This window comes from Pseudophryne corroboree, chromosome 1 (genome assembly GCF_028390025.1).
Source record: "Pseudophryne corroboree isolate aPseCor3 chromosome 1, aPseCor3.hap2, whole genome shotgun sequence".
NCBI lineage: Eukaryota > Metazoa > Chordata > Amphibia > Anura > Myobatrachidae > Pseudophryne > Pseudophryne corroboree.
The window spans coordinates 1034499722-1034512569 of record NC_086444.1 but is presented as its reverse complement, the minus strand read 5'-3'; the positions used below and the strand labels follow the sequence as shown (position 1 = coordinate 1034512569).

At 48.6% G+C, this 12848-nt stretch overlaps 1 protein-coding gene across 10 annotated transcripts in view; it reads left to right on the top strand.

Moving 5' to 3' along the window:
• The window catches only part of LOC134923475 (uncharacterized), a 196963-nt gene extending 190063 nt beyond the window's left edge, over positions 1 to 6900 (top strand). For all 10 annotated transcript variants that reach the window (XM_063920761.1, XM_063920764.1, XM_063920759.1 and 7 more), the window contains one exon: positions 6717 to 6900. In XM_063920761.1, the coding sequence (XP_063776831.1) occupies positions 6717 to 6773 (57 nt within the window). In that variant the 3' untranslated portion in view covers positions 6774 to 6900. The remainder of the gene's footprint in view (positions 1 to 6716) is intronic.
• The last annotated feature ends 5948 nt before the right edge of the window (positions 6901 to 12848 follow it).

The window sequence follows — 12848 nt, the reverse complement described above, 5'->3', positions numbered from 1 at the left end:
CTAAGGGCACATTCTTCTAAACTGGCTGTAGGAGGAGGCATAGAGGGGAGGAGCCAGCACACGAAGAAATTTTAAGTGCACCGGCTCCTTTGGTCCCCATCTATACTCCATCGTACTAAGACCCCAGTATCCCTTATGGATGCTAGAGAAATGAAAGATAGTAAAGATAATCACTAGCCATATACCCACAACCACAATAAAATAAAGGGGAAATATTGAAAGACAGAACCCCTCGCCCTCAATATTTCATCTTCAGCCTTTGATCTCCTACGTCACTATTTAAATTTTGCCTGGCGCTCCTCTAAAATGAAATATCTGGGAGTTTACATAGGCCGTAGCAGGGATGCAATTGCCTCTGCCTGATTGACAGGCAGAGGCGATCGCTGGGCGGTAGGAGGCGGAACGGCAGCGTTTGCCCGCCGTTTCGTGGGTTTGGTCCGGCCAACGCAGGCGTGGCCGGACCGAACGGGGGGCGGGCCGCAGCGGCTGCGTGACATCACACGCAGCCGCTGCGGGCCGGGGAGCGATGAGTAGCTCCCGGGCCAGCACGCTAAACCTGCGCTGGCCGGGAGCTACTCTTGAAGTGCAAAGGCATCACCGCTGTGCGATGCCTTTGCACTTCTGCGAGGGGGAACTGGTCTGACATGCGGGGCGGGCTAGCCCTGTGCTGGGAGTCCCCCCGCATGTCAGGGAAGAAGATCGTTAGCACAGCTACGATCAACTAGGAATGACCCTCTATATCTTGGTTGGACAGGATAGTGGTGTTTAAGGTAACCCTCATGCCCAGGCTACTCAACCTCTTCCACACCCTCCCGGTTGCTGTCCCGAAATCAATACTACAACAAATACATATGTGGTTTTCCAATTTGTCTGGAGATCCAAACCACCATGTATTAGCTTTCGTACTCTCTGTCGCCCTGCCACTAATGGTGGCAATGGGTTTCCCAATGTTCATTTTTATTATTATGCCACCCACTTAAGTCAGGCAATAGCTTGGTGTGCGTCCTCTCTGGTATCTAGGTGGGTTACAGTGGAAGCTAACTCATGTGGTATTCCCTTTGTGTCTTCTGTTGTGGGACTGGCTGCCTCTGATAGGCCCGACCTGATACGATCACACTTGTTTTTTGCTTTTACATGCTCTATTTGAGATCACTGTAAAACTAATTTTGATATTACCTCCTACCCTTTCCCCATTACTCCTTTATGGTACAGCCCAGTTTTCTCTCCTGATTTCCGCCTTATTTGCTTTTCCCCTTGGCTAAAGGACAGTGTTGAGGTCGTTTCTGATCTCCTTGAGTCTGGTGGTTGCGCCTCACCTACTATTAACTGTTTTGACTACATCCAAGTCTGACACACTGGGGGTAATTCTGAGTTGATCGCAGCAGCAAGTTTGCTAGCAATTGGGCAAAACCATGGCCCTCATTCCGAGTTGATCGCTCGGTATTTTTCATCGCATCGCAGTGAAATTCCGCTTAGTACGCATGCGCAATATTCGCACTGCGACTGCGCCAAGTAATTTTACAATGGAGATAGTATTTTTACTCACGGCTTTTTCATCGCTCCGGCGAACGTAATGTGATTGACAGGAAATGGGTGTTACTGGGCGGAAACAGGCCGTTTTATGGGCGTGCGGGAAAAAACGCTACCGTTTCCGGAAAAAACGCAGGAGTGGCCGGGGAAACGGGGGAGTGTCTGGGCGAACGCTGGGTGTGTTTGTGACGTCAAAACAGGAACGACAAGCACTGAACTGATCGCAGATGCCGAGTAAGTCTGAAGCTACTCTGAAACTGCTAAGTAGTTAGTAATCGCAATATTGCGAATACATCGGTCGCAATTTTAAGAAGCTAAGATTCACTCCCAGTAGGCGGCGGCTTAGCGTGTGTAACTCTGCTAAAATCGCCTTGCGAGCGATCAACTCGGAATGAGGGCCCATGTGCACTGCAGGGGGGGCAGATATATCATTTGCAGAAAGAGTGCCAGCAATTGTGCCAGCAGGTGTGGCCAGTATCTGAAAGCTGTTTGAAAATGAATTGTGGTGTCAGCAAGTGTGGACAGTATTTGGGAGCTCTTTGAAAAACAATTGTGGTGCCAACATCAAGTGAGAACAGCATTTGGGAGCTGTTAAACACATGTGTGTCTAGTCACCTGGTTCCCATAATGAGTAAAAATTTGAGGTGTGTTCAAACTGAAATCTAAATTGCGGTGTAGAAATAAAGCAGGCAGTTTTTACCCTGCACAGAAACAAAATAACCCACACAAAATCGAAATCTCTTTGCAAATGTTATATCTGCCACACCTGCAGTGAACATGGGCCCTCATTCCGAGTTGTTCGCTCGCTAGCCGCTTTTCACAGCAGTGCACACGCTAAGCCGCCGCCCTCTGGGAGTGAATCTTAGCTTAGCTGAATTGCGAACGAAGTATTCGCAATATTGCGAAAAGATTTTTCTTTGCAGTTTTTGAGTAGCTCGAGACTTACTCTTCCAGTGCGATCAGTTCAGTGCTTGTCGTTCCTGGATTGAAGTCACAAACACACCCAGCGTTCGCCAAGACACTCCCCCGTTTCTCCAGCCACTCCCGCATTTTTCCCAGAAACGGCAGCGTTTCTTCACACACACCCATAAAACGGACAGTTTCCGCCCAGAAACACCCACTTCCTGTCAATCACACTCTGATCACCAGAACGAAGAAAAAACCTCGTAATGCCGTGTGTAAAATACCAAACTTCTTAGCAAATTTACTTGACGCAGCCGCAGTGCGAACATTGCACATGCGCAGTTAGAGGAAAATCGCACCGATGCGAAGGAAAAGAACGAGCGAACAACTCGGAATGAGGGCCATGGGGGGTAATTCAGAGTTGATCGCAGCAGCAAATTTGTTAGCAGTTGGGCAAAACCATGGAGGTAATTCAGAGTTGATCGCAGCAGCAAATTTGTTAGCAGTTGGGCAAAACCATGGGGGTCATTCCGAGTTGTTCGCTAGCTGTTTTCGTTCACAGCGCAGCATTTAGGCAAAAAAGCGGCACTTCTGCGCATGTGCGACGTACTTTCACAACAGCCGAAGTAGTTCCACACAAGGTCTAGCAAATCTTTTCAGTCGCACTGACTGATTGACATGAAGTGAGCATTTCTGGGTGTCAACTGTCTGTTTTCTGGGAGTGTGCTGAAAAACGCAGGCATGTCAGATACAAACGCAGGCGTGCCTGGGGAAACGCAGGCGTGGCTGGCCGAACGCAGAACAAACAAAAACAAAACAAGAACTAAATAGTCTGAGGTGATCGCAAGCGCTGAGTAGGTCTGGAGCTACTCTGAAACGGCACAATCTTTTTTTGGAGCCGCGCTGCGATCCTTTCGTTCGCACTTCTGCTAAGCTAATATACACTCCCAGAGGGCGGCAGCTTAGCGTTTGCACGGCTGCTAAAAGCAGCTAGCGAGCGAACAACTCTGAATGACCACCCATGTGCACTGCAGGGGGGGCCAGATATAACTAGTGTTCACTCTAGAAGTGAAAAGGGGCATGGCGCCGGACTACGGGGGCATATGTGCGCGTGTGCGGCTTCCGAAACGGGGACGTGGCCACGCAAATTATGGGGCGTGGCCACTCCTACGTCATTTTAGTTGGCGCACCGCACTGGCCCACAGACGCTACTATAGAGGGCGTCTGTGGCCGGCGACGTCACTTCCCCCAGCTCTCTCTCAATGCGTGAATGGATGCCGCGCGCATGCGCACGGCATCTTTACACGCTGGGAGGGCTGGAAGCGGGCGGCTGTTCTAGCAGGGCTCCGCAAAAGGGGCAGGGCGGGTTTTGCCTGCTAAAAAAAACGGGCAGGGCGCAGCGCCCTGCTAAAACAGCCTAGAGTGAACACTATATAACATTTGCAGATTGAGTTAGACTTGGGTGGGTTATTTTGTTTCTGTGCAGGATAAATACTGGCTGCTTTATTTTTACACTGCAATTTAGATTGCAGATTGAACACACCCCACCCAAATCTAACTCTCTCTGCACGTTATATCTGCCTCCCCTGCAGTGCACATGGTTTTGCCCAACTGCTAAAAAATTTCCTGCTGCGATCAACTTGGAATTAGCCCCATGGTTTTGCCCAACTGCTAACAAATTTGCTATGATCAGGTCTGAATTACCCCCCATTGGACTGACCATACCTGTAAGCACAGCTGAATGTGAAAGAGGATTTTCTACTCTAAAACTAATAAAAACCTGTCTAAGAAACCAGATGAAGCAGAGCACCCTAAATAACCTGATGCTTATTTCACTAGAGGGACCAGATTCTGCAGACTATGATTATGAAAAAGCTGCAGACGACTGGGCCTCTAAGAAGAAGAGGAGGAGAATTAATACACTGCTCAAAAAAATAAAGGGAACACTTAAACAACACATCCTAGATCTGAATGAATGAAATATTCTTATTAAATACTTTGTTCTTTACATAGTTGAATGTGCTGACAACAAAATCACACAAAAATGATCAATGGAAATCAAATGTATTAACCCATGGAGGTCTGGATTTGGAGTCACACTCAAAATTAAAGTGGAAAAACACTACAGGCTGATCCAACTTTGATGTAATGTCCTTAAAACAAGTCAAAATGAGGCTCAGTAGTGTGTGTGGCCTCCACGTGCCTGTATGACCTCACTACAACACCTGGCCATGCTCCTGATGAGGTGGTGGATGGTCTCCTGAGGGATCTCCTACCAGACCTGGACTAAAGCATCCGCCAACTCCTGGACCGTCTGTGGTGCAACGTGGCGTTGGTGGATGGAGCGAGACATGATGTCCCAGATGTGCTCAATTGGATTCAGGTCTGGGGAACCGGCGGGCCAGTCCATAGCATCAATGTCTTCGTCTTGCAGGAACTGCTGACACACTCCAGCCACATGAGGTCTAGCATTGTCTTGCATTAGGAGGAACCCAGGGCCAACCGCACCAGCATATGGTCTCACAAGGGTCTGAGGATCTCATCTCGGTACCTATTGGCAGTCAGGCTACCTCTGGCGAGCACATGGAGGGCTGTGCGGCACCCCAAAGAAATGCCACCCCACACCATTACTGACCCACTGCCAAACCGGTCATGCTGGAGGATGTTGCAGGCAGCAGAACGTTCTCCTTGGCGTCTCCATATCTGTCACATGTGCTCAGTGAGAACCTGCTTTCATCTGTGAAGAGCACAGGGCGCCAGTGGCGAATTTGCCAATCTTGGTGTTCTCTGGCAAATGCCAAACGTCCTGCACGGTGTTGGGCTGTAAGCGCAACCCACACCTGTGGACGTCGGGCCCTTATACCACCCTCATGGAGTCTCTTTCTGATCGTTTGAGTAGACACATGCACATTTGTGGCTTGCTGGAGGTCATTTTGCAGGGCTCAGGCAGTGCTCCTCCTGTTCCTTGCACAAAGGCGGAGGTAGCGGTCCTGCTGCTGGGTTGTTGCCCTCCTACGGCCTCCTCCACGTCTCCTGATGTACTGGCCTGTCTCCTGGTAGCGCCTCCATGCTCTGGACACTACGCTGACAGACACAGCAAACCTTCTTGCCACAGCTCGCATTGATGTGCCATCCTGGATGAGCTGCACTACCTGAGCCACCTATGTGGGTTGTAGACTCCGTCTCATGCTACCACTAGAGTGAAAGCACCGCCAGCTTTCAAAAGTGACCAAAACATCAGCCAGAAAGCATAGGAGCTGAGAAGTGGTCTGTGGTCACCACCTGCAGAACAACTCCTTTATTGGGGGTGTCTTGCTAATTGCCTATAATTTCCACCTGTTGTCTATTCCATTTGCACAACAGCATGTGAAATTGATTGTCAATCAGTGTTGCTTCCTAAGTGGACAGTTTGATTTCACAGAAGTGTGATTGACTTGGAGTTACATTGTATTGTTTAAGTGTTCCCTTTATTTTTTTGAGCAGTATATATAAAAATCTCCAGTTTAAATCTCCAGTTTAATATGGTCATGATTTAAAAATGTTATTATTGTGAAGGTCCCTACCCGGCTACTTCTTTATGCCACCCGGCTGGAAAAAAATTCTGGGGAGAACACTGGGTATTTAGTACCTGCCCATTTACGTAGGATCTACAATTCTGCCTGAGATCGCCAGTGAGTGTACATTGTTATAACAGAAACTAAAGAGATGTATGTTCACATGTTGGTTTCTATGTAAAATGTGTACATATTGAATTTCTAGATAATGAATACAGGTCGAAACGGGATGTTTACCGGCTGTCGGAATCCCGGCGTTCAGGAGGCCGACGCCGGAATCCCAACACCTGCCGATAAACCGGCAGCCAGAATCCCGACAACGGGCCAGTATTCCCACTCCGTTGGTGGACCCACACCAACTGAGTGTGAATAAAATCTATGGCGAGCGCAGCGAGGCTCTGTTGAGTGGTGAGCGCAAGGGGACTCGCTGCCGGGATTCCATCAGACAGGATGCAGCTATCGGTATAGTGACAGCCGCCATCCCGTCTACCGGGATATCGTATGTATCCCGTCTAAACAGGTTAAATAAAGTGCACTAAAATGTATCTTCTAAAACCTCCCTTTCTGTTTCTAGTTAGGAATTTGACATCTACTAATTATACTTTTTCCAGAGTGTTCCAGTATTCTGCCACTTAGTGTGCTGGTGTAGATTTTAGGTTATGTGTATAAGGTTTATGTGATGGTATGCAGTTGATTTCTGTACTGTTAATTGTTACCTTATATTGTTAGATTTCAGCAAACAGAATGACTGAAATGCAGCAAGTTGGAACAGAAAAACAGTTCTGAACACTGGAAATGATAGCTACAAAAGACAGAAAAATGTGGCTAAATCTCAAAGAAGTCAGAAAGGAATGCTGTACCACTCTTTATAAGGTTAAAACATCTTTCAAAATAAATATGCTATTTACATGTACATTGTTCCTGAGGTTTTTTTAATTTTTTCTTAATCTCTTAATTTATGAAAACAGAAAGGTACATAAAAACAGAGGGGAGGTTAATACTGTTATTGCAGGGCACTAACCATTATTACGACAATTACAAGAGGGCTAAATATACATTAATACTAATTATGCAAGCACATTAATGCTAATATATCAGGGTACTACTCGTTAATATTGAGCCTAATTCAGACCTGATCATAGCAGCAACTTTGTTAGCAAATGGGCAAAACCCATGTGCACTGGAGGGGAAGGGGGAGGGGGGGGGGGGGGCAGACATAACATGTGCAGAGAGAGTTAGATTTGGGTGTGGTGAGTTCAATCTGCAATCTAAATTGCAGTGTAAAAATAAAGCAGCCAGTATTTACCCTGCACAGAAACAATATGACCCACCTAAATCTAACTCTCTCTGTACATGTTATATCTGCCCCACCTGCAGTGCACATGGTTTTGCCCATCTGCTAACAAAGTTGCTGCTACCATCAGGTCTGAATTAGACCCATTGGGGTCATTCTGACCCGTTCGCACGGAGCGCCTAGCGTGAAGAAAAGACGCAGCGCTGGATGGAAAGAGGGATACTCACCGTTGGAGGCCGTTTTCGGGTAGTGGTAAGAAGAACGCAGGCGTGTCTAGGCGAACGGAGGGCGGATGTCTAACGTCAGGACCAGGAACTTCATTGCTGGATCCGTCGCACTGGGTAAGTAGCTGTAGGGCTGGTCTTGTTTTGCAGCAAATTTTTAAGCATAGCAGGACTGCACAAGCGATCGCAGCCCTGCTATGCTAAAATACACTCCCCCATAGGTGGGGATTAGTTGATCGCAGCAGCAAAAAGTTGCTGGCTGCGATCAATTCGGAATGACCCCCATTGTCCTTAGTGATACAGGCAGTGGTGCAAGTAGTGGCATGGGCCAATACAGCGCACCATTAACAAATTAGTAGCCGTTACACCAAACACCTTACCACCTGTGCCATTAGCTATGCCGCAGTACGAGTCAAAGCGATCGGACACCATAGGTGGAATGTAATATAGTCTGAGTTCGCCCGACTTGCGGGATGTGGGTCAAACTTTTTTAAAGGGGCAGTCATTTACAAGGCAAAACCATGCCTTGTAAATGATTGCCCCTTTAGAAAAAATTCAGAGTTCAGCCAGCATACCGCACGTCAAGCGAACTCGGACTCTATTATATCCCGCTGCATAAGTGACTGGAAGTGCTGGGCACGACGCCAGAGTTAGAAAATGGGATTTTAATTACCTACTGGTAAATCCTTTTCTCTGACGTCCTAAGTGGATGCTGGGGACTCCGTCAGGACCATGGGGATTAGCGGCTCCGCAGGAGACAGGGCACAAAAATAAAAGCTTTAGGACTAGGTGGTGTGCACTGGCTCCTCCCCCTATGACCCTCCTCCAAGCCTCAGTTAGGTTTTTGTGCCCGGCCGAGAAGGGTGCAATCTAGGTAGCTCTCCTGAGCTGCTTAGAATAAAAGTATAGACTTAGGTTTTTTTATTTTCAGTGAGTCCTGCTGGCAACAGGCTCACTGCATCGAGGGACTAAGGGGAGAAGAAGCGAACTCACCTGCGTGCAGAGTGGATTGGGCTTCTTGGCTACTGGACATTAGCTCCAGAGGGACGATCACAGGCCCAGCCATGGATGGGTCCCGGAGCCGCGCCGCCGGCCCCCTTACAGAGCCAGAAGAGTGAAGAGGTCCAGAAATCGGCGGCAGAAGGCATCTTGTCTTCAAGAAAGGTAGCGCACAGCACTGCAGCTGTGCGCCATTGCTCTCAGCACACTTCACACTCCGGTCACTGAGGGTGCAGGGCGCTGGGGGGGGGGCGCCCTGAGACGCAATGAAAACACTATTTATGGTAAAAAATACATCACATATAGCTCCTGGGCTATATGGATGTATTTAACCCCTGCCATTTTACCTCATAAAAAGCGGGAGAAAGGCCGCCGTGAAGGGGGCGGAGCCTATCTCCTCAGCACACAAGCGCCATTTTCCCTCACAGCTCCGCTGGAAGGACGTCTCCCTGACTCTCCCCTGCAGTCCTGCACTACAGAAACAGGGTAAAAAAGAGAGGGGGGGGCACTAATTTGGCATATAAAAACATATATAGCAGCTATAAGGGAGAAACACTTATTTATAAGGTTGTCCCTATACATATATAGCGCTCTGGTGTGTGCTGGCAAACTCTCCCTCTGTCTCCCCAAAGGGCTAGTGGGGTCCTGTCCTCTATCAGAGCATTCCCTGTGTGTGTGCTGTGTGTCGGTACGCGTGTGTCGACATGTATGAGGAGGAAAATGGTGTGGAGGCGGAGCAATTGCCTGTATTAGTGATGTCACCCCCTAGGGAGTCGACACCTGACTGGATGGTCTTATTTAAGGAATTACGTGATAGTGTCAGCACTTTACAAAAAACTGTTGACGACATGAGACAGCCGGCAAGTCAGTTAGTGCCTGTCCAGGCGTCTCAAACACCGTCAGGGGCTCTAAAGCGCCCATTACCTCAGTCGGTCGACACAGACACGGACACTGACTCCAGTGTCGACGGTGAAGAAACAAACGTATTTTCCAGTAGGGCCACACGTTACATGATCACGGCAATGAAGGAGGCTTTGCATATTTCTGATACTACAAGTACCACAAAAAAGGGTATTTTCTCTGACGTCCTAGTGGATGCTGGGGACTCCGTAAGGACCATGGGGATATAGCGGCTCCGCAGGAGACAGGGCACAATAATAAAAGCTTTAGGATCAGGTGGTGTGCACTGGCTCCTCCCCCTATGACCCTCCTCCAAGCCTCAGTTAGATTTTTGTGCCCGGCCGAGAAGGGTGCAATCTAGGTGGCTCTCCTGAGCTGCTTAGAATAAAAGTTTAAGTTAGGTTTTTTTCTTTCAGTGAGACCTGCTGGCAACAGGCTCACTGCTACGAGGGACTTAGGGGAGAGAAGTAAACTCACCTGCGTGCAGGATGGATTTGCTTCTTAGGCTACTGGACACCATTAGCTCCAGAGGGAGTCGGAACACAGGTCTCACCCTGGGGTTCGTCCCGGAGCCGTGCAGCCGACCCCCCTTGCAGATGCCGAAGTGGAAGAGGTCCAGAGGTCCAGAAACAGGCGGCAGAAGACTTTCAGTCTTCATAAGGTAGCGCACAGCACTGCAGCTGTGCGCCATTGTTGTCAGCACACTTCACCAACAGTCACCAACTGTCACTGAGGGTGCAGGGCGCTGGGGGGGGCGCCCTGGGCAGCAATGTATAATACCTTTTTATGGCTAAAATACATCACATATAGCCCTTGAGGCTATATGGATGTATTTAACCCCTGCCAGATCTCACAAACTCCGGGAGAAGAGCCCGCCGAAAAGGGGGCGGGGCCTATTCTCCTCAGCACACGGCGCCATTTTCCTGCTCAGCTCTGCTGTGAGGAAGGCTCCCAGGCTCTCCCCTGCACTGCACTACAGAAACAGGGTTAAAACAGAGAGGGGGGGCACTTATTTGGCGATATGATTACATATATAAAAATGCTATAAGGGAAAACACTTGTATAAGGGGTTGTCCCTGTATAATTATAGCGTTTTTGGTGTGTGCTGGCAAACTCTCCCTCTGTCTCCCCAAAGGGCTAGTGGGGTCCTGTCCTCTATCAGAGCATTCCCTGTGTGTGTGCTGTGTGTCGGTACGTGTGTGTCGACATGTAGGAGGACGATGTTGGTGAGGAGGCGGAGCAAATTGCCTGTATTGGTGATGTCACTCTCTAGGGAGTCGACACTGGAATGGATGGCTTATTTAGGAATTACGTGATAATGTCAACACGCTGCAAGGTCGGTTGACGACATGAGACGGCCGGCAAACAAATTAGTACCTGTCCAGGCGTCTCAGACACCGTCAGGGGCTTGTAAAAACGCCCATTTACCTCAGTCGGTTGACACAGACACGGACACTGACTCCAGTGTCGACGGTGAATAAACAAACGTATTTTCCTTTAGGGCCACACGTTTCATGTTAAGGGCAATGAAGGAGGTGTTACATATTTCTGATACTACAAGTACCACAAATAAGGGTATTATGTAGGGTGTGAATAAACTACTTGTAGTTTTTCCTGAATCAGATAAATTAAATGAAGTGTGTGATGATACGTGGGTTTCCTCCGATAGAAAATTATTGGCGGTATACCCTTTCCCGCCAGAAGTTAGGGCGAGTTGGGAAACACACATTAGGGTGGATAAGGCGCTCACACGCTTATAAAAACAAGGGGCGTTACCGTCTCCAGATACGGCAGCCCTCAAGGAGCCAGCTGATAGGAAGCTGAAAAATATCCTAAAAGTATATACACACATACTGGTGTTATACTACGACCAGCAATCGCCTCAGCCTGGATGTGCAGCGCTGAGGGGGCTTGGTCGGATTTCCTGACTGAAAATATTGATACCCTTGACAGGGACAAGATTTTATTGACTATAGATGCATTTCTATATATGCGAGATGCGCAGAGGGATATTTGCATTCTGGCATCAAGAGTAAATGTGATGTCCATATCTGCCAGACGAAGACACGACAGTGGTCAGGTGATGCAGATTCCAGACGGCACATGGAAGTATTGCCGTATAAAGGGGCGGTCCATCGGACCTGGTGGCCATGGCAACAGCTGAAAAATCCACCTTTTGTTACCCCAAGTCACATCTCAGCAGAAAAGGACACAGTCTTTTCAGTCTCAGTCCTTTCGTCCCCATAAGGGCAGGCGGACAAAAGGGCCAGTCATATCTGCCCAGGGGTAGAGGAAAGGGAAGAAGACTGCAGCAGGCAGCCCATTCCCAGGAACAGAAGCCCTCCACAGCTTCTGCCAAGTCCGCAGCATGACGCTGGGGCAGTACAAGCGGACTCAGGTGCGGTAGGGGGTCATCTCAAGAGTTTCAGCACGCAGGGGGCTCACTCACAAGTGGACTCCTGGATCCTACACGTAGAATCCCAGGTGTACATTGGAAATTCGAGACGTCTCCCCCTCACAAGTTCCTGAAGTCTGCTTTACCAACGTCTCCCTCCGACAGGGAGGCAGTATTGGGAACAATTCACAGGCTGTATTCCCAGCAGGTGATAATCAAAGTACCCCTTCTACAACAAGGGAAGGGGTATTATTCCACACTATATTGTGGTACTGAAGCCAGACGGCTCGGTGAGATCTGAAATATTTGAACACTTACATACAAGCGTTCAAATCAAGATGGAGTCACTCAGAGTAGTGATAGCGAACCAGGAAGAAGGGGACGATATGGTGTCACTGGATATCAGGGACGCTTACCTACATGTCCAAATTTGCCTTCTCACCAAGGGTACCTCAGGTTCGTGGTACAGAACTGTCACTATCAGTTCAGACGCTGCCGTTTGGATTGTCCACGGCACCCCGGGTCTTTACCAAGGTAATGGCCGAAATGATGATTCTTCTTAAAAGAAATATGGACGCTTTCCTGATAAAGGCAAGGTCCAGAGAACAGTTGGAGGTCGGAGTAGCACTATCTTAAGTAGTTCTACGACAGCACGAGTGGATTCTAAATATTCCAAAATCGCAGTTTTTTCCGACGACACGTCTACTGTTCCTAGGGATGATTCTGGACACAGTCCAGAAAAGGATGTTTTCTCCCGGAGAAGAAAGCCAGGGAGTTATCCGAGCTAGTCAGGAACCTCCTAAAACCAGGAAAAGTATCAGTGCATCATTGCACAAGGATCCTGTGAAAAATGGTGGTTTCTTACAAGGCGATCCCATTCGGTAGATTTCACGCAAGAACCTTTCCGTGGGATCTGCTGGAAAAATGGTCCGGATCGCATCTTCAGATGCATCAGCGGATAACCCTGTCTCCAAGGACAAGGGTGTTTCTTCTGCGGTGGCTGCAGAGTGCTCATCTATGAAAGGGCCGCAGATTCGGCATTCAGGACT